Raw genomic sequence first — 20,366 nt, forward strand, 5'->3', positions numbered from 1 at the left:
TCTCTCGTGCCGCAGGACATGGGGGAGTCCTGCTTCTGCTGATAGAAACTAAAGTTTGGAAATAATCACTCTGGACCCCTTTCTATCTGCTGGGAGGCTATTTCCTGAGATGAAAATTCTAGAAAATCTCCATCAGGCTTACCTTTTCTCCTTTTTGTCCTTCAGGTCCCTACAAAGAGATGGAAATGAGAGAGTTAGAAACAGAAGCTAAGGACACAGTGGCCCGAAGCCCCTATGCTGGGGAACATTAGGGCGAGGTACCAACCGGCTGTCCTCGGGGACCCATCAGGCCCTGTGGGGAGGAAACACACACAGGTCAGTGGGTGCACAGCAGGCAGGCGGAATCAGAGGCGTGGGCCTCTGTGGGGACTGTGCTAGAAACCAGGGCTGCCAGGTGCTTTTTGGAATGCCCAGAGTCCCAAAGGCTGGGCTCCACCCCCCACGGCCTGGTGTTCCTGTGCCCGAGACGTTCCAGGGGATGTGGCCTGTGTACCACGGCTCAGGGGGCGTGACTAGGTGTGCCTGCCCCCTGCATGCAGCCGTGATGAAGGAGGAGTGCCATCCTTCATGCATTCCTCCAACCACCATCATCTCATGGGCCCACCAGGAAGGAGGCTGCCTCCACGTGTCAGGCGACACCCTGCTACCGTGGGCTGCCTGGCCTCAGCCCTGCCCATCTCCTCACGGAGCCAAGAAGGAAGCGGTCAAAAGCCTCCAGGAGACTCTGGCACGTTCTGTCTTCTTCCCTCTGAGGCCTCAGCATGAAACCCACTGAGACACACAGACTTCTGGGGACATGGGGCTGGCGCCAACGCTGGGGGCTTTGGAGAAACCTTTGGCAACAGAGAGGAAGCAGGAAGTTGGTGACTGCCGTCATGTTCTAGCCCCCTCAGAGGAACAGAATGGCCTTGGGGTCTGCAGGGCGTCTGTCAAGTTTGCAGGGCTGAGAAGGGAGCGAGTTCAGAGCAAACCCTTGTTCTCTGAGGAGAACACAGCGTGCAGCTGGCTCTCTCGGGAGCCGAAGCTGAGGCCAGTGTGGAGGAGGCCTCCCGGCTGGCTGGAGGGATGAGAGGAAGGACACACGCCTCAGGCTCTGAGAAGCCACTCTGAGGCAGGCTTTCCGTATGTGCTGAGCTCACACCCGTCAGCCCCATCTCCAGACGAGGTGATGGAGACAAGGCCCTGCGGCTCAGTGAGTGGTGGCACTGGGACGTGAGCCCAGGTTTGTCTGACCTTGAAGATCCAGCTGTTCGCACTCTGCCACACTTTGAACTGGGTTGGACCTCAGGAGGCAGGGCTTCCAGACTCAGCTAGAGCCACAGGCATTGCCCCAGCCCCTGGAGCCCTGAAGTCCCTTCCAGCCAACATCCTGAGGGCCTGTGACGACCCACCCGCTGGACCAGTCCCTTTGGGACTTGAAGAACTCAGGATCTCCAGGGACAGACCCATCTGAGTGGGAGAAGAGCCTTCTGTTGCTCCTGACTGCCTGGACCAACTACGAAACTGCTAAATTCCCAGGAGGTTCGTGGGGGGCGGGGGAGACAAGTGGCCTTTGGGACAACCCATGTAGCACCCCAGCCCATGCGGCTGACCAGGTATTTAGTATCAAGTTCAGCAGAATATGATGCATGTGGCAGGGAACCAGACTGCAGGTGACCAGGCCACCCTCTCTCAGGACAGAGAGAGGGTGTGAGGAGAGAGGGGAGGGCCAGGGGCCAAGAAAAATGACACAAAGGTTTGGGGCTGCAGAAGCGTGGAAGATGGAGTCCAGATGTCCCAAATGGTGGCCCACAGGACAATCATGGTCCCCAGAGGTATTTTGTTGATCCTACACAGTTTTGTTTCAATTAATTGCCATCACTTAAGAGCAAGGAGAGTACAACAAAAATCTGGATTTCAAGTTTCTCTTGGATATGTCAAGGCCCAACAACACGGGCACCAATTAGCTCTAGCTGAATAGTGGCTGCCCCTTTAAGACACGTCATGGGGACGTGCTAGCTAAGGCACTTCTCGGGTGTCTATGTGCCAGGCACTGTTCTCAGCACTCGGTGGGAACGAGCTCCTCCCACCCTTATGACAGTCGTGTGAGTGGTGGGCTAAGATACGAAATCAGAGTCCCAGCTCTCCTTTACAGCACTCATAGGACCCCTGATCCTGTCTACACCTTACATCAGGTTCTCAGGGCTACTGTTAGGGGGTTGGGCTGAGGTGACCCCCTTTTGACAGGTGAGGACACAGATTGAGCATGTGAGGGTGAGTCCCAGGTCCCCATGTTGGACGCCCAGCAGAGGGGACACCATCTGGGTAGGGAGGCGAGTGGGAGACAGACAGACGATAAGCAGGCCAAGATAATTACGCCGGACGGCGTGCTGAATTAATAGCTCAGGGTCCCCGTGCCAAGCCAAACAGGAGCCTAATGGCTCTGTGGCCTGTCGGATGTAGATGGATGACTAGGAGGCAGACAGGGGATCTATCAAGATGATGTGGGCTCACGGGAGGTGGGATGGCCCCACCTTTTCCCCCCAAGTTAGCTGTGACCCCCAAACAGACAGGGAAGACTCATGGGTGGTTAAGTGGGGGGGCGGAGGAACGGCAGGAAGAGGAGCCCCACGGAAGGGTTCCTTCCTTCAGAACAAAGAGCCCCTGCAGCAGAAAGGAGGCACGGGGGAGGGGTGGACCCCACCACATGGGTCTCAGTCCCAGCTGTTATTTAGGAGCAGCACAGCAACACAGCAGTCACTCTGTGCTGCCATCTCCCCTTCTGTAGAGTGGGGATAATAAGCTGTTATGAGGATGACAGAACTGTGCCCAGTTGATGACCATCATTACTGCTTCTGGGCTGCGATGGACTACATTACAGTAGTGTCAGGCCACCAGGAAGGGGAATAAGGTAGTGGGGAGGGGGTTGAGGGGATAAGCACCCAAACTCCTGGCATTCAAACTTCTTTCTCTATAACAATGGCAGCATGGAATTAATTCTGCCTTGGTCTCCACTGCCTCATGCATGTGCACAGCATGCTTGGGAACAGGGTAGGAGCAACAAGAAATGCATTTGCAGTGGAGGCGGCTGTGATGGGGAGGAAAGCTGACTGGGGGACCTGGATTCTAATGCTAGATCTTCCACCCATGGCCTCCAGTGTCTCTCTGCCCTTCCAGTGCTCCAGCTATTTTAAGGACTTCCCTGCCTCAGGGCCTTCGCACATGCTGTTCTCCAGAGTCCAGAATGCTCCTTCCCATCCCCTTTTCTCTTAGTTAAATCCTCATCCCTCAGGTTCCAGTTCAAGTCCCTTTCTCAGGAAAGCCTCTCTGACCCTCAGCCTCGGTGAGGTGCTGTTCTCTGGATGTTTCGCAGGGTAACGGGACCGCCTTTTCATAGCACTGATTGCAAAGGCCATTTGTTAATTACATGAGTGATTATTTAAATGCATGTCTCCCCGACTAGGCTGTGAGCTATGGGATGGCGAGGACAGTGTCTTTCCTGCTCCTGTCTGTATCCCTGGCCCTGGCACAGGGCCCAGCATATGGTAGATACTCAATAAAAGTGCGTTAAAGGGAGGAAGGAGGCAGGGACATAGGGAAGGAGAGAGGAGAATAAGGAGGGAGAACAGCAATAAAATGTGGAGGGACGGAATTCGACAGCTGGGTTTGGATCCTGTTTTGGATGCTCCCTAGCTGTGTGACTTCAGGCAAGTTATTTAGACTCTCTGAGCTTTGGTTTCCACAGCTGGCAAAGGGGATACCGATAGGCCCTGGAGCACAGGGTTATGCTGAAGGTTAAGTGAGTTAATATACATACAGCACTTAGCCGTGTGCCCACCACACAGAAAATCCCCGTAACGTTAGTCTGAGTCAAGCTAAAGCCAAGGCTCCCAGCCAACACTCCCCTGTCTCCTTCTCCATCCACAGGTTATCCACGTCCCTGGCAGTGCCCCGTTGTGGGTGGACAGTGTCCTCGCACCAGCACTTGGAGCAAGGCAGGAGCCAGAGCCCACTGGACAGGAGACGGAGCCTGCCCGCCGCTCACCACCCACACAAACTCCAGGTCGGCCCGCAGCAGGTCCCGCACAGCGTGGACGTGACCGACCTGGGAGGCGGGAATGCATCCCGGCCCCGGGCGGCCCACTGCTCTTAACGGCCCATCGGTCCCGCTGAGAACTGGCCCTCTCCCCAGAGTGGACGGCCCCTGACAGGGGAGGCCTTTCCCTTCTGGAAGGAGGGACCTGGGGGAGACCGTAGAGAGGAAACCCCTTTACAAAGCTCTGCGAGGGTGGGAGGGACTGGGAGGAAGGTGGGGGCAGCCGCCTGCTTCTCCACGTCTGCTCTGGCCCAGCTGGGGCAGGAGCGCGTGGAGTCCTCCCCATGCTCCCAGAGTGAGTCTGAACGGAAGCCCGTCCCTGAGGTACAGGCGAGTGGCAGTTCAGGAGCACCAGCCTCTCACTCCCTGTGACACTGGCCAAGCGTAGACTCTCTCTGGACCACCTTTTCCTCCTTTTTCAGGTGGAGAGGCCCCCCGTCCGCTCTCCTCCCTGCGTGATGTGAGGACCTGGGGGGATGTGTTGTACACAGCTGGCGAGTGACTGTGGGGGCAGCCACTTCCCCCGTCCCTGTTGGCCCCCTTTGCTGGGCAGTGCTTGGCTGTGGCCCACGAGGGCCAGGCCGACCCCCCACCCCTTGAAGGAAGGCAGAAAAGCTGGGGTCTTACCATCTCCCCTTTCGGTCCGGGGTGGCCCTGGAAGGAGAAGAGCATGAATGCCAGAAGGCCCCCTGCCTGCCACCCGCGGCTCCTCCCTCCGTCGCTGGTTGCTCATTTTACATATTTCTTTCTTTTCTCACACATTCACTCGCTCGCTCACTCATCCACCCAGTCCTTGACCCGCTGACCAGCCGTGGTCATTTCCCTGCGGCCCTTGGCTGGGTGTTATTTAGCAGCAGCTGGCCCTTCGAGGATAGATGCACGAGGATGGTCTCTCTGGACCCCAGTCCCTGCCCCATCCACACACATGGGCAGCTTCGAGGGATGCTGGGTTCTGTGAGAAGAGTGGACATGATCACCACAGCCCCCGGCTGTGCCTCGCTCTGGTCTGCAGTGGGGCAGTAACCAGGCGGGCAGCCGGGCCCCCATCTGAGAGGACGCCAGCTGCCCAGGGGACAGGTGAGCGGGTGGGGCTGGGGTTGGCACCCACTGCCTTCACTTGTGGGGGGCATCTCTGAGGGCATTGGAGGGGTGAGCTCGCCCCAGCTCACTCCTTCCTAGGAGTGGGGAGGGGCCTCCTTTCCCCCAGAACATTTGTGTCTGGGGCAAGTCAAAAGGATTGAAATGAACCAAGAGAGGAGCTATGGATGGGGAAGCAGCTCCATGAGGCCTTGGGCGTGTGTGGCCTCTCCACCGGTATGAGAGACCCTGAGGAGTGAGACACAGAGGCAGCCTGGTGGGGCTGGAAGCCAGCGCGTGACTGCACGCCCAGGCTCCTGTAGAATTAGCCTTTGAGCTCTCCAGCCCTCCTCACCCCCTGCTGCCTCCTTGCCTCTCTCCCCACCCCAGGTCCCTGCCTGGAGTGCCCCAGGATCACCACATTCTAGGGATGGCTCTCGCTCTGGAAGCCAAGAGCCCAGCTAGGAGGCCCACTGGCACTTGGTCAGGGGCACCTTATTCTAAGGGCCCCTGCCCTTCCCACTGGCCATGACTTTCTGCCCCAGCTTCTTCCAAGGAGTCAGGGTCTTGCAGAAGGACTGAGAGACCCAGGTTAGTGACCTGGACCGAGTGAGGGGGAGGAGGGGAGGAGCCACAGCCCAAGAGGGTCCACTTACCGGTCTGCCGTCCAGCCCAATGGGACCCTGCAAGCAGAGAGAGGCCAGAGGTAAAGAACAAGCCCCTCAGTGTCTGCCACAGGGGCTTAAGGCTCCAGCAAGTTAGGGTTCAAGTCTCTGCTTGACCACTTGCTGGCTCTGTGACCATCGGTAAGCCTCAGCCTCAGTTTTCCACCCTAGCATGGAGATGAGAACAAGAGAACCTTCCACAAAGGGTCCTTGTGAGGAGTGAGTGGAACGCATCTGCCAGGGGCCAGGCAGGATGGAGAACTGATGTGGCCATTGCCCTTGCTATCACAGACCCTCTTTACCCTGAGTGGACAGCGGACACTGTGCTCCTAGAGAGGCAGGGGTTGGCCAGCACTGAGGCCTGTGGAGGAGGGGAGCTCGCTGCTCCTCTGCCCTCCCTCTTAGAACATGTCTTGGTCCCCTTAGGCAGGGGTCAAAGGACATCCAGACGGCCACCTCACTGCCCCGTCCTGGTGGATCTCCTCTCAAAGCTGGGTGGGAGGCTGCTTCCCTGCGGTCATCATCCATTCCTCATTCCAGTGTCCCACTGGGTCTATCAACCTGCGACGTCACTTGCCGATTCCTGTCCTGCTGCCCCTTTATTTCTATATTTATTTCCCTGTCCTTTCTTGCACTAGGAGTCATGCGCCCAGCTACTCTCCTTGGTTGTTCTCCATGAAAGGCTGTGGGAGAGGGTCCTCAATGACCGGAGTTTGGAAGGGCAAGAACAGCTTGAGGGTTGGCCCTGCATGAAGTTTCACCCAGCCAGGCCCAGGGGTCACCGGGGACCCAGCGAACCTCAACCTCCCCACTTACCGGAAATCCAGGAAAACCTCGAGTGCCTGGCTGACCCTGAAAAGAATAGAGAGGAGTGAGGATGGGTGAGGGGGAGATGAAGCTAATCCTCAGTCCCCTGGTTCACCTTTGCTCCAAGAGTGTCCGTGGGTTCCTTCCCATTCCTCTGTGATCATCTGGGAGGGACCCTCGCCACGGTGAGCTGGCTGGGAGGGAGGATGGAGAAAGATGGAAGCAGAACATCATAGGAAATCTCCTCCAAGGACTGGGAGTGGAGAAGGGAAAGGGGGTGCCAGCATCCCTTGAGTCTTCCTGGGACATAGCCTCCGAGAGCTCCTTGTTGCCTGGATGCCCTGAACCCCAGCATGTAAACAGGCGGATGGAGAGCAAGGACGTGGGGACTCAGCTCACAGCACACTGAACTCCTGGACTGCGGTTCTCTAAGTCCCTTTTATTTATACAGGCATTGCTCACGGCCACTTATCCAAGGATGGTTTGGCTATCAGAACCTGACCTTCAGAATGTGTGTTTTCAGGCCAGAATAGGTCAACTTGCTCACTTTCCTCTACCCTGGCTGGCAGGCCTCTCCTAGCTGGGCAGTCTCTGGATCCCCTACTCTTTGTGGGATGCAGGTCACTCATGCCCCTTTTCCTGGAAGTGGAGTGCAACGTAGACAGGTATTCAGGTGGGAGACTAGAAGCAGGTTCACTGGTCACAGCCCAGTGGTTTATGGTCAAGATTCAAGACAAAAGAGATGTGCCGAGGTTACAAGCAGCACGAGGCTGTGCAGATCCAGGGCTGGTAACAGAGCGCTGAGAAACATGAGGCCTATCACTTCCCTTCTCAAGAACCGGCAAGGGTTCTCTTCTACTCACACACGATTCAAGGTCATCCCCAGTCTCATCCCCAACCACCATTCTAGCTCCTTTCCTGCCCCACCTGCCCACCTGCTCTTTGCTAGGCACACTGGCTCACTCACTTTTCCCTGGACCACCACACCTTTCCCATGTTCAGCCCTCAGCTTGGAGGCTCCCCTTGACTGAGGTGGTCACAATTTCTACCCATTTTTGGGCTTTTGAGTCTGGCTGCATCTATCACCAATGGCTGTGTGACTGAGCAAGTTGTCTAGCCTCTCTGTGCTTGTTTCCTCATCTATAGGATGGAGATGACAGTATAACCTCATAGAGTCATTAAACTACATTCAGTTATACAGATCTTCCTCTGCTTATGATGGGGTTACATCCCTACAAACCCATTGTAAACTAAAAATATCCTAAGTTGAAAATGCATTTAATACCCCTAACCCATCAGACACCATAGCTTAGCCAAGTCCACCTTAAACGTGCTCGGAACACTTACATTAATCTACAGCTGGGCAAAATCATCTAACACAAGCCTATTTAATAATAAAGTGTTGCATGCTCATGTAATTTATTGCATCCTGTACTGAAAGTGAAGAACAGGACGGTTAAGTGTATCGATCGTTTACTCTGGTGATCGCGCGGCTCGCTGGCAGCCGTGGCTCGCTGCTGCCGCCAGCACCGCAGAGGCTATGGTACTGCGTATCACTAGCCCTGGAAAAGATCAAAATTCAAAACTCGAAGCATGGTTTCTACCGAAAGCATATCACTTTCACACCATCGTAAAGTCAAAAAATCACAAGTCCAGCCATGGTAGATCCGGGATGGTCTGTATTTGTAAAGACTTTTGAAATGGCAGCTGCCATCATCAGATGTTAGTTGGACTGAACCGAATCAGGAGCGCCAGAATAAAGCAAGGCTGCTTTTGAGCCCAATACATCTTAGGATCAATGGAGGTTTGTCCTTGCCAAGCAGTACTTTCAGAGTCAGATCCCATCCAGAGGAAGATTTCTCTGCTGTGATCCATCTGCTGTGAAGCTGAAACATTTCTGGGTTGCTGGGGTCCTCCTTGCAACTGTGGACGTAAGTGCCCAGAGGCCTCTGCTCAGGAGACATGCTCAGGGGACAAGGCTGGGTGGGACGGGGACCCTGCCATGAGGGTGGGTGACCTGGTCAGGCAGGGAGCAAGCTGGAGAATGCTGCAGGCTCAGGATGGGCTTGTGGCAGGCATCCAAAATGCCTGAAGGAGGAGATGCCACTCATAGATCAGAAGAGCCCCGGGCTTCTCTCCTCTCGGGGATAAGTGATGCTAAGAATAGCACTAAGGAGAAAACCCGGAAACCGTGCAACGTAACCCCTGAAACCTCCCAGTGTAAACTTTCAACTACTCTGAATGCTGAGACGCCTGAAGAAAAGGTCAGCAGGAGAGGATTCCAAGAAACATCTTCAAGTCCTGCTCCGGATGATGTTTACACGGCAGGGATAATCACATGGTTTGCTAATTACAGAGCCTGCCCTGGGAGCAGGACGCCTCTCTCCAACTCAGAGCCAAATCCAGGGCGAACGAGGGCTTTTTCAGGGATCTTGGAGGAATGTTGTCGACCAAATGGAAACTGGGACTCTGCTTCCTGGAGAGGCTCAGCCTGGGTAAGGCACTCGTAGGGGCCTGGAACTGGCTTCTAATTTACATCTCCTCCGCTACATGCTGAGGCTGGACATCTCCTCCCATGAGCACTGGTCGGTCCTATTTATTCGTGAACTGCCGGTCTGTATTCTTTACCAGTAATTTCTACTAGGTTATTTGTCTTTGTCCTATTGGTTTGAGTAAAGCTCTCTGTCAAGAACTGTAACTCCTTGAGAGTCAGAGGTGTTGCTGCAAATATTCTTTCCAATTTGGCATCTGTCTTTTTTATGGTATATTTTCTGCCATGTGGAAGTTTTACATTTATGTCAACAAACTGATCGGTCTTTTCCTGGGGCTGCTGGGTCTTACGTCACGTTTCAAAGGGCCTTCGCGGGTTCAGGATTATAAATGTCTGCTCGTGCTTCGTCCTTTATTTTATGGTCTCATGGTTGACGTCTGAGGATTTTATTCATTGGAAATTCATTCTGATATAACAAGTGAGGTAGAGATTCAGCTTTTTTTTTTTTAAGCTTTTTTTGGGATTACCTTTTTCTAAACGGCTTGTCAGTTGTCCCAGCCTCATTTCCTGAACAATCTATTTTTCTCTTCCTATTGTGAAATGAAGCCTTTATCATGGACCAAATTCCCCTACGTATATGACTTCAATTCTGGCCTCCTCACTCTGTTCTGTTTGTTGTTTTAATTGCTCTGTTTTTGACATACACTTTGATATCTGGCAGAACAATTAGTCCTGTCCCCCAGCCCCCTCACTCTATTTTTCAGAATTTTCCTGAAATTCTTGCAAGCTTATTTTTTTCCAAATGAAATTGAATATTGTTTTGCTGGACTCTGAGCCCCATAAAAATTCACTGGAATTAGAATCATATTACTATTATGGATTATAGACTTATTTGTAGATTAATTTATGGATCAATATTATGTCCTTCTATACAAAAAGAAGAGAAATAAGCTTTGCATCGCTCCCGAATGTCCTCCCTAACTCAAGGCCAGGCCGGAGAGGGAGCTGGGGGGTCCCTGCTGTTCTGAAGCAGACCCCTGCATCTACTGCTCCCTGCCTTCCTTCTACCTGCAACTCTTGCAGGGTAAAGCAACACATATAGAAAGAAGGTCCTGGGTGGAAAGAGTCTACCAGGAAGTCTCCCTTTCATCTCATCTAATCCTGAAAGAGGCTCAGTCATGTATCTGCCTGAAGCCTGCCTCGTTTTACCGCCCCCCCTCCAAGCCGGTGCTGACCATCTTTCCAACAAGACTCTGTGCTGGTAAATGTCTAATCGCTGGCTGGGGTGGGGGACAGTGGGAGAGGAGAGCTGTATTCTGTACAGCACTTGCCAATTTCTGTGGTATACATACTCCCTCCATGGCCGATTGCAAGCTACCAGTGTGATGTCACTGAACAGAGTTGGGAGTGGTGTGCACGACCTGCTCTCGCAAGCCAGTGTGAGCCAGCTCCAGCACCCCGCCTGCTGTGACCTCCAGCAGCAGATGGAGTACCAAACGTGCCCCCTTGGATGTCACCAGGACATCTCAAATTCATCACGTTCAGATTAAACTCATCCGCCCTGGCAAAATCTGCTTCTCCCTCTGGGGAAGGCATCACCGTCCCTCTGTTACTCAAGTCAGAAATGTGGGGTCACCTTGTATCCCTCCTTGTCCTTTAATCCCCATCTTTATCATCACTAAATCCTGCCAATTCTACCTCCCAAACATCTCAAAGGTCTAGCCCTGCCACCAGCCCCACTGACTGCTCCGCTCCAGGCCTGGATTATTGCAGGTGCCTCCCAGCCAGGCCCCCACCTGCAGCCTCTTCTAAAGATGCTCCGTGCCAGAGGGGGGAGCACAGATCTTTTTAAACTGCAAATCTGATTGTGTCCTCCTCAGCTGAACACAACCCAAGGGCTCCCCACTGCCCTCAGGATGAAATCCTGACCCCTGAACGTCATGTCCAGGTCCTTCATGATCCGGCCCTTGCTCACCTTGCCAGCCTCGCCTCTCACCATCCTTGCCCTTGTTTTACTCTGGGAAGAACTTTCTCCCTTTACCAATAAATAGCCTATGGAAACCTCTCCTGCCTCAGGGTCTCAGTGCGCAACCCCAGCCTGGTTACCTGGGTAACCTCTGCTCCGCCTTGATCACAGTTTAGTTATCTCTTCCCCCAGGAAGCCTTCCCTGCCTGACCCCACCCCAAGTCAGGTGCCTCCTCCGTGTGCCCACAGCTCCCTAACCGTCCCTGGAGGAACACTGACTGTCTCTATTGTAATCACTATGGGGTTGCTGGTCTCTCTGCAAAGGGGCAAGAGGCCTCGGTAAGGTTTCCATTGTCTACCCACCATCTAGCAATATTTGCCTAACAAATACTAATGGGATGAATAAACAAAGAAACACTCAATAGGTGTGTCGACCTGGTGTGGGGTGTCTCCTTGTGAATGAGGGCTGGAAGTGCAGAGAGCTCCTCCAGGCCCCTGAAGGGAAGCTGGGGGCCTCAAGCAGGGAATGAACTCCCTTTGAGATGGGGTTATTTCCTAGCCTGGCAGATGACCTTCCCAGCGCCTGCTGGGCCAGCCAGGTCTGGAGGTCCCATCCTCCCCTCTGTTTAATGGGGCACCCACTCTAGCATCTTCCCGTGTCGGAATGTGAACCAACCTTCCCCACAGTGCCTGGGTGGTTCTCCCTTTGATCAGACCATTTCTGAAGCTTCAAGAGAGGGGGCAGGTGGCCCCTGAGAGCGGCAAGGCTGGTTTTTATTAGCAGCATTTATTCTGGGCCCTTCCTGGCCGAGCTGAAAGCCACATGTTCCCCATCATCCCCGGCCACAGAGGGCTTGCCCACTTGACCTCCACCCCTTAATGACAAACAGCCCCTTTGTCTTCCCCGTCCCCTGCTCTCACCAGCTCGGGTGGCTTCCCAGGAGGAGCTGAGGTGGTTGCCCTGGTGTCTAGTGAGGACCAGCAGGGGCAGCCCCTGTCATCTGTGTGATGGTCACCTACACAGGCCAAAGTCCGAGGACACTGGGCTTGGTCAAGCCTCCTGGTGCCATAAAACTTCTCCTAGCACCAACACAGCACTCAGAGGGAGAAGTTTTTTCTCCTTAAGGTAAATATCCTTTGTAAACAGTAGAGCTTAAAACATGGATGTTGGGGAAAGAATGCTGGCTGTGGAATGAGGCCGACCTGGCCCAACCCCAGCTCCAGCATGGACTAGCTGGGGGACCACAGGCGAGTTATGACACTCAGCATCCTTCTCTGTGAAAGGGGCTGGCAGGCCTGCCTCACAGCTTCGTCAGGAGGACTGAAGGAGACTGGCACAGACCCAGGCTTTCAGCACAGGACCCAGGATGCGAAAGGTGACCAGGACATGGAAGCTATCACTTGCTACCTGGACAGAAGGTACTTTTCACCACTGGAATCAAATCCATTGCAGGAGGTGTGTTCCTGATTAGGTTGATGCACGCTGGGCGGAAGCCGCGGGGGCTGAGGCAGACACCGCCCGGGGCATGTTCTCCCTAAGTGAGGCCTCTCAACAACTTATAGGTAGCCTGTTGACAAACTGCTGCTGAAAGACGCTGCTAAAAGGGTGCTAGAGGACCAGCATGACCGACACAATGGAACATCTGAGGTCAGACTGGGAGGCAGGCAGAGACGGTAGCCAAAGGGTAGGACTTGTGTTCAGTGTTACTGCTAACAGGACCCCCCAGGCTCGGCCTCCCCTTGCCTGGGCACTGTCTTTCTCCATGACCTTCCATCTCCTAGTCATCCTGGCTGGGCAGCACCTTCTCCAGGAACAACCGGGCTCAGGGCATCCATGCTGTGGCTCCCCCAATACACCAGGAGGCTTACAGCCCATCAGGGCAGTGGCCAGGCAAGCCCAGAAGCACAGAGGAGGGTAACCCCCCAGGCTGGCCATCTGCTACAGCAGTGGGGCTTCAAAGTGCAGACTGAGCCACACGGCCTGGGCTGAGTGATCAAATCCCAGTGTGGCCACACTCTAGTGTATGACCTCGGGCAAGTCAACCTCTCTGTGCCTCACTGTTCTCATCCATAGAATGGAGGTGCTAACAGTACCTACCTGTGGGGTTCTTGTGAGGATGGAGTGGGTTACCGTGCGTAAAGGCCTTAGGATGCTGCCTGCCACAGAGTAAGTGCCAACGGTCAGTCCTTAGCATTACCGCTGGGCTCTGAGCCAGAGGAAACCTTGCCGAGAAGGCAGTGTCTATGCAGCCCAGGCCCTGACCTGCCTGCCAGCCCTGCTCCGCAGCACCATCCTTCAGCTCCTTCTCTGACCGCCCCCAGTCTCCCAGCAGCCCGAAGTGTCTCAACCTCTGAGCTCCCAGCTCTCGCCACAGCCCCTCCCTGGCTGCATGGATCATCGGGACCGCTCCCTTGGACGTGACTTAGCAATTTGCTCTCCGACCCTCTCCCTAGACTGCGGGTGGGAGAGACTCCTGCTTCCTGCTGGCTTTCCCCATTGAAGGCAGGGAAATGGGCAGTCTGGGCTTCATCCATCCACTAGGCTAGCCTCAGACTCCTAGAGGCTAGCCCTCTGCTCCCCTCACTGTCTCACGGTGCATAGCAGGTCAGGAAAAGGACACAGCAGAGTGTGAGACAGCAGCCTGTTGCTGTGGTAGAAGCCTGGGTGCCAGGGGTCCTGGGTGCTAATCCCGCCCCAGCCTCTATGTGGGCGTGGCCTAGCAAACCCCTTCCCCTCTCTGGGCCTCAGTTTCCCCTTCTAAGAGGGCTGTGCTAGACCATCACTGAGCTCCCTTCCACCCTGACATTGTGGTGATTTTATTGAAGTCCTATGGTTCGGGCACTCTTTGAGAAAAACAGCCAGTCCTCCTTCCCATAGTCACAATATCTTCCTGCATCATCGCCCACGTCCCCCTTTTGGTCCCTAAGGGAGCATATCAGAGGGGAAGCCTCTCTGATTTTCCCAAGCCCCCGCCACCGGGGGAAGGTACTAAGGCACAGAACCCAGCAGAGCACAGAAATGAGCCTTCGAGGGTGAGCGGTGGGTTGGGTCTCTGCAAGACCAGGAGTGGGTGCCTGGGTCAGGGAACCAGGACTCCGGCTATCTGCTGCGTGGGCTCCGGAAATAAGGCTTGTCCTCTGGAAAGCTGGAGCAGCCCCTCGGGAGAGGCAAGCATTCTCCCCTCTGCCTGTGAGCAGCAGGGTGGCCTCACAGCTGCTGTGGTGTGGGGCTAGAGGGCAGACCCCGCGCCCCTCTCCCGAGAGGCTGCACTTGAAGTATATTTAGTCAGGCCACTTTCCTTAACACCAACAGCAGTACCGAGCAGACCACATCACACGCAGCGGCCGCCACCCCCGAGGCACAGCCGGGACTTGTGCTCCCTCCACCCCCAAGCCCTTTTCATTAACTCATCCTGCCCCCCACCCCGAAGAAGAGCAAAAACCACTTACAGGGGGGCCACGGGGACCGATGATGGACATGCCGGCATCTCCTGGGGCCCCCTGTGGGAGAGAGAAAGAGAGAGGAGAGGGCGAGGGAGCAAGGGGCAGGGACAGGGGAGCGGGGAAAGAGAAAAAGGAGGAGCTGGAAGGTGGGAAGCAGGAGCAGACGAGGGTGGGGGCCTAACCAGGGGACAAGGGGGGCCTAGGACAAGGGGGGCCAGAGGATGGGGAGGAAGATGACGGCATCAGAGGAGAGGAAACTCGAAGGGGATGAATGGAGCATTCAGGAGGGAATGAGAAGGGCAGCAGGGAAGCAGGAGGAACGCAGAGAGGAGATGTGAGCGACAGCATGAGGTGTGGGGACCAGGGAAAGAGCGTGGTAGGATCCCAGGCCAGGGAGGGGAGGGAAGAGGACTCAGTGCAGTGATGGGCAAGAGGGTGGCACAGGGAGGGAGGGGACACTCAGCTCAGCCATGGCTGCCCAGGCCCAGAGGCCTGCCCCCGAGGCCCTGCTCAGGATGCTCTCCAGCCTGCCTCAGCCCCACCCAAGTTTCTAAACCCCTGAGGTCTTCTCCTGACCCTAGCCCCGAATACCCATGCGGCTGCCCACCCTGCATGGTGAACAGGCTTGCCCCGTGGGTGGAGTTGCTGAAAACAGACAATGGGGATCAGGCACACACTCACTGTGTGGGCCCAGCAGCCCTGAGCCTAAAGGCTGGAGATACCTCAAACTTCCTAGTCCTGGTCTGAGAATGCTACCGAGGGGTTAAGTCCGGGGCAGAATGTTCAACCCTGAGAGGATGGTGGTTGCTGCTGTGCTGGGAGCTCAAGTGCTGTCCAAGGACGGCTGAGCTGCCCAGATAATCCGGGTGTGTGTGGACTGATGGGGAGGGGAGACAGAAAGAGGATGAAGGGTGTATGGAACACAGATGAGGATGAGAGGCGATGCTCTGGCAGGACTGAGACTCTGCCCTGCTTGGAGGAGGGGAGGATGCTGCTTCTCACCGGGAATCCACTCCTCCTGGCAGAGGAGACACCCAGGCCCTCACTTGCAGGTCTTGTTCTGCCAGGCAAGTCACGGAACCTCTCTGAGCCCACACACCTCCTCTGTGCACCAGGGTGCTAAGAGCTGCTCTGCTGCCCTCAGAGGGAAAGGGACATACACACATTTGTAAGATGTCATGCCTCACACCCAGATGAGGAGCGATTTCAAATTCGTAACTGTCGATGCCATCACAGTTATACAGTAATTTTTATACAAGGTAGCATCGTGTGATGGCTAAGAGCCAGGAGGCTTGGGTTTGAAGCCCAGCTCTGCTCCCTTCCAGCTGTGACCTTGGGCTGCTTAACTTCCCTCTGCCTCAGTTTCCCTGTTTGTAAGGCAGGAATAGTAGCACCTGTTCATAGGGTAGATGTGAAAGGTTCAGGAGATAAGGTTGTCAAGTGCTGAGAAGAAAGCCTGGGATCTGTGGGTCTGGCAAGTGTTGGCTATTGCCCATGGACAGTGATGTGTCCTGCCTTTCTCCTGGGCAGTTGAGACCCCTGAGAGGGTGGGACCAACAGTCTTTGTTCCATTTGGAGGAAACCAGACATGGTGGTTGCGGCCCCAACCTTGGAGTCAGACACACCAGGGCTCCTGTCCAGCTCTATGACTTCCCGCTCTGTGACTGCCTCTCTGTGCTTCACTTCCTGCTCATGTAAATGGGAACAGTGAGGCCCCTGGAAGGGCTGTGTCGGTGTTAACTGGGAGAACAGAGACAAAACAATTAAAACTGCACCTGCTGCAGTTTGTGCTCTATACTCGGTGGCTGCTATTATTATTGTTGTCATTGTTATTATTTTGGAGTCAGGGAGATTCTACTGCAGAGACACACTGCAGCGATGCACAGGCAAGGAAGTAGAGAGCTGGGCACCAGGCAGTCTGGCTTCTAGCCCCTGCTCATCACTATTGCTGTGGGGACTTGGGCAAGCCCCACCCCCTCTCCGGGCCTCAGTTTCCTCATCCGTAAAGTGAGCTGGTTAGATGTGTTGCTCTGTGTAATCTCTCAGAACCCACCAGGTCTGGGGTTCCAGGGGCTCCACTCTACAACCCTGGGAGTCTCTCTGGGCATTTCCCTGGGGGACTCTGAGGCAGCACAGAGAGAGTTTCTGAGGGCACCAGTGGGCTGGGGGAGGGGCTAGAATCAGCTACACAAAACAGCGATTGGTACTCTCCCTGCCTCCAGGAAGGGTGACCGCCTAAGGCTGGGAATGAGTGATGAGGCCACGTGCAGCCTCAGCAGGCGGGGGAGGCCCACTCAGCCAGGGAATCTGGGACCTCAGCCCAGGAATCCAAGACTTCTGCCGGATGGTGTGGAAGCTGTTAGGAAACTGGGCCGTGAGAGGCTGCGAGGGCAGAGCAGGCCCGGCTGGCACGCTGAGCTGGGGCCTGCACGCTGAGAGGAGGACTGAGATGGGCGCCTCTGAAAGCAACCCCAGGAGTCCGTGGGGTGGAAGCCAGGCTGGGGCGGAAGGGCAGAGGGGAAAGCACACACTCACCTTCTCGCCTGGTTGGCCCTTTACGCCCTGGGGCAGCCACATGCAACACAGGGTGCAGGAAAGAGAGAGGGAGGGAGAGAAAAAAGAGAGGATGAGGGAAGCACACACACAAGAATCTGTGTTAATGGCACAATGACCAAACAAAAGAAATCACCGTGAAACAAGAAACTGAACCAAACACAGATGCTGGCACGTGGCGGCTCCGTGTCCAACAGGCACAGTGTGTGGACAGCTGTCTCACCCTGTGGTCCGGCCCCAGCTGGCCCTTCCAGATAACTGAGAGAGAAGCACGGTCTGGGGCCTTAAGAAGCCCTGTCTGAAACAGATTAGTGGCTACAGGGGAAAAGGGGTGAGGGGTGGGCACAAAGGGGGAAGTGGTGCACCTACCACACGACTGACAAACAATAATGTACAACTGAAATTTCACAAGATTGTAAGCTATCATAAACTCAACAAAAATTAACTTTAAAAAAGAAACAAAAAGAAAAAGAAGCCCTCTCTGAGTGTGTGTGTGTATGTGTGTGAAGAGAGAGAGACAGGCAGACAGACAGAGACAGAGAGAAAAGGAGAACCCACCCAGGTCAGAACATCTACCTGAGCAGCCATGGCCCCAGCTGGCGGAGTCGTTTGAGGTGGGGGTGGGCGTGGGGGAGACTTCCCCAAGGACTGCATTGTGGAGTGGGGTCTACTTGGTTTGAAGGTCCTGATGAGCACCAAGCACAAAGCTTTGCCAAGCTAGACACATGAGGAGTTGTGAGGGCTGGCCAGGCAAGACGGCGGGAGGGGGCATGGAGGAACGTGGGAGGACAGATAGTAATGCCCACACATCTGGGAGGACCGAGGACGAGTCCCTGTAACCACAGTGACCAGTGGTGGACAGCTCCAATCCACCCTAATCTGCAGAAGCCAGTGGCGCCACCTCTGGTGAACTATGGGAACAACTCAGGCATTTCACACCCACTGGCCGCTCTAATCCTTATCAGGCGGCTCATGCCAGGACACCTACTGGGTAGCCAAATGGGTCCATTGACACATTTAAAATAGCACAAGCAGCATGGAAGCCCCAAAGTGGCTTGAAAATAGCCTGATGTAGAAGGAAATGGAAAGACCTCCTGTGGCTCTTCCTCCTGTCCCCACCCCTGTGGGTCAGAACCTGGCTCCAATGGCCACTTTCCAGGGGGTCATGTCCACAGAGCCCAAGAAGGAGGGTGGGAGGCGGCAGCCCACCCGAAGGCTGGCCGCTGCACTCAGCGTGGAGACTCCTGAAGCTCACGCATTAGGAGCAAGGACTTTGGGGTCTGGGAGTCAGCTGGGGTACGAAACCCAACTCCATTGCTATCCTGGGCAAACTGAGTCTCAACACGCTCATCAACAAAACGAGACCTTGGAGGGTGATGGTGGAGAGCATGCCTGGCTCAGGTCCACCCACAGCGAGCCCCTGAGAAAGGCTGGATGAACGTCGTGTGCCTGCTCTACACAGGGAAGGACCCAGTGACAGCTTAGGAGACTTGGGGTTTGGAGCTGGAGAAGTGAAGTGGAGCAGGAACCCCACAGGGCTGTGGTCTGGGAAGTGGCGGGAGAGCCCGCCACGGGGTGGCCCAGGGCTCCAGCCCCCATGTCTTGATAGAAAGCCCTTGGCTGAGCCCTGGGGAGCTCAAAGCTCTGTGACATGGAACACTTGTCCTGAACCTCTGAAATGTCCCAGGTCCCAGGCCTAGGCACTGTGGCTTCACCCTGAGGACCAGCCCCTCCTTAGAGCTGTGATGCCAATGAGGGAGACGGAGAGTAGCAATGTCAGGGTCAAGGGCACAGGTCTGGAGTCAGGCTGCCTGGATTAAAGTCCCTGATCAGCCACCTCCCAAGGCCATGTGACCTTGGGAAAGACACTTAACTTCTGAGCCTCAGTTTCCTCATCTGAAAAATGGGGGTGGGAGCCGTGACTACCTCGTGCAGTTCTCGTGAGCTCCTGTGGGCAAGGTCTCAGCACAATGCCCAGCACACGGTTAGCACTCTCAAGTGTCAGCTCTGATCTGGATGCCTTTTCTCCAAGCACCACACCAGGCACGCAAACTCACACAAGGATGCCACACCCAGGCTGAAGGCCAACCAGCCAGGAGGTGAGGTTAGGAGGCAAAGCATGTGAGTGACATGGAAGGATGGCGTGGGGGTAGTCAGGGGCATGGGGAGCCGGGTGGAGGCGGAGGCTGATGGCTGGTGGGCAGGCAGTCAGGGGTCAGATGGGAGCGTAGCTTGGGCCATGTCCTAGAGGAAGCTGGGGGTGAGGCCCGCACGAGACCACCACAGCCTCAGGCTGCCACCAGGTGCCTGTGCTGCCCTCTCTAGGCCCCTCGGAGGCTGGAAGCCACCAGGAAACACTGGTGCTGGGCCTCAAGGCCTATTGCCGGCCTTCCCATTTCTGAGACGCGCTCTCCCTGTCAAGCCTTCTCCTTCTCCTTTTGCCACCTTAATTTTTCAGCAGGAAACATTAAATGCTTTAACTCCCAGCCTCCTGGTGAGGATTTGGAGGCACAGCCTGGAAGCAAGCCCCATCTGAGCTGAGCCGGCTCCACTGCAGTTCCCCTAGAGCATTTCATGGTTGCAATTCTCGCCATCTTTCGCTGCTCTTGCTGGGGGATAGCGGCAGAAGCAGCCGTAAATCTGAGGGTGGGCCGGTGGAGCGGGTGGGAGTCCTCTCGGTGGCGAGAGGAGCTCAGGCCTCACCCTGTCACCCAGTAGGTGATCGGCAAAGGGCTTTATTCATGCAACTTCTTGGATTTTTGCTTTGCCATGGCAGCTCTCTGGAGAGGAAAGCCATATTTCAAGATCTGAAGGACTGCAGTAAACTTCCTCCCTTCTCCTCACCTGTCCCTTTCTGAAGCAGACTTGGGTGGGGGAAGGGAGTGGTCTGGCTCCCTCCTCGGGGCTGGAGTAGGCAACACCTTGCCATGGCTTGGAGGACAGGCCAGCATAGAGAAGCAAGCAATGGCCACCCAAGCAGGTACAAATGCACCAACTCACCACACGTCCAGGCATCCCAATGGCACCTTTGTCTCCCTGATGAAGGAGGCAGAAACAATTAGACGTGGCTGAGCCGGGCCAGCAGGCAGAGGACCTCATGTGCTAGCTGTGTGCTCGAGACCTGGTTTGCACGGCCAGCTGGGATGATGCCCAGGTGTTGTGTGGGTGAACTTGCCCACTCAGCACCCACAGACTGTTTGGCAAGCAGCCATCCCTATCACTATCCACACTCAGCCATGGTGCTGTGGAAAGAGCACTACCATAGGAGCCTGGTCACCAGCCTGGGCC

The 20,366-nt window shown here is 55.3% G+C and overlaps 2 protein-coding genes across 2 annotated transcripts in view; both read right to left on the reverse strand.

Annotated features, from left to right (window-relative positions):
- Window positions 1-159, reverse strand: part of LOC124235525 (collagen alpha-1(XIII) chain) — a 59,811-nt gene extending 59,652 nt beyond the window's left edge. Inside the window, exon 1 of the mRNA XM_046653686.1 lies at window positions 143-159. The gene's annotated coding sequence lies outside the window, so the exon portion shown is untranslated. The remainder of the gene's footprint in view (window positions 1-142) is intronic.
- Window positions 160-247: 88 nt separating this feature from the next.
- Window positions 248-20,366, reverse strand: part of LOC124235217 (collagen alpha-1(XIII) chain-like) — a 93,928-nt gene continuing 73,809 nt past the window's right edge. The window contains exons 5-11 of the mRNA XM_046652814.1: window positions 20,079-20,114; window positions 17,061-17,087; window positions 14,532-14,582; window positions 6,634-6,669; window positions 5,809-5,835; window positions 4,703-4,729; window positions 248-292 (exon numbers count right to left, since the gene is read on the reverse strand). Coding sequence (XP_046508770.1) covers window positions 248-292; window positions 4,703-4,729; window positions 5,809-5,835; window positions 6,634-6,669; window positions 14,532-14,582; window positions 17,061-17,087; window positions 20,079-20,114 — 249 coding nt within the window. The remainder of the gene's footprint in view (window positions 293-4,702; window positions 4,730-5,808; window positions 5,836-6,633; window positions 6,670-14,531; window positions 14,583-17,060; window positions 17,088-20,078; window positions 20,115-20,366) is intronic.

Source organism: Equus quagga, chromosome 2 (genome assembly GCF_021613505.1).
Source record: "Equus quagga isolate Etosha38 chromosome 2, UCLA_HA_Equagga_1.0, whole genome shotgun sequence".
In the NCBI taxonomy this organism is placed as follows: Eukaryota; Metazoa; Chordata; class Mammalia; order Perissodactyla; family Equidae; genus Equus; species Equus quagga.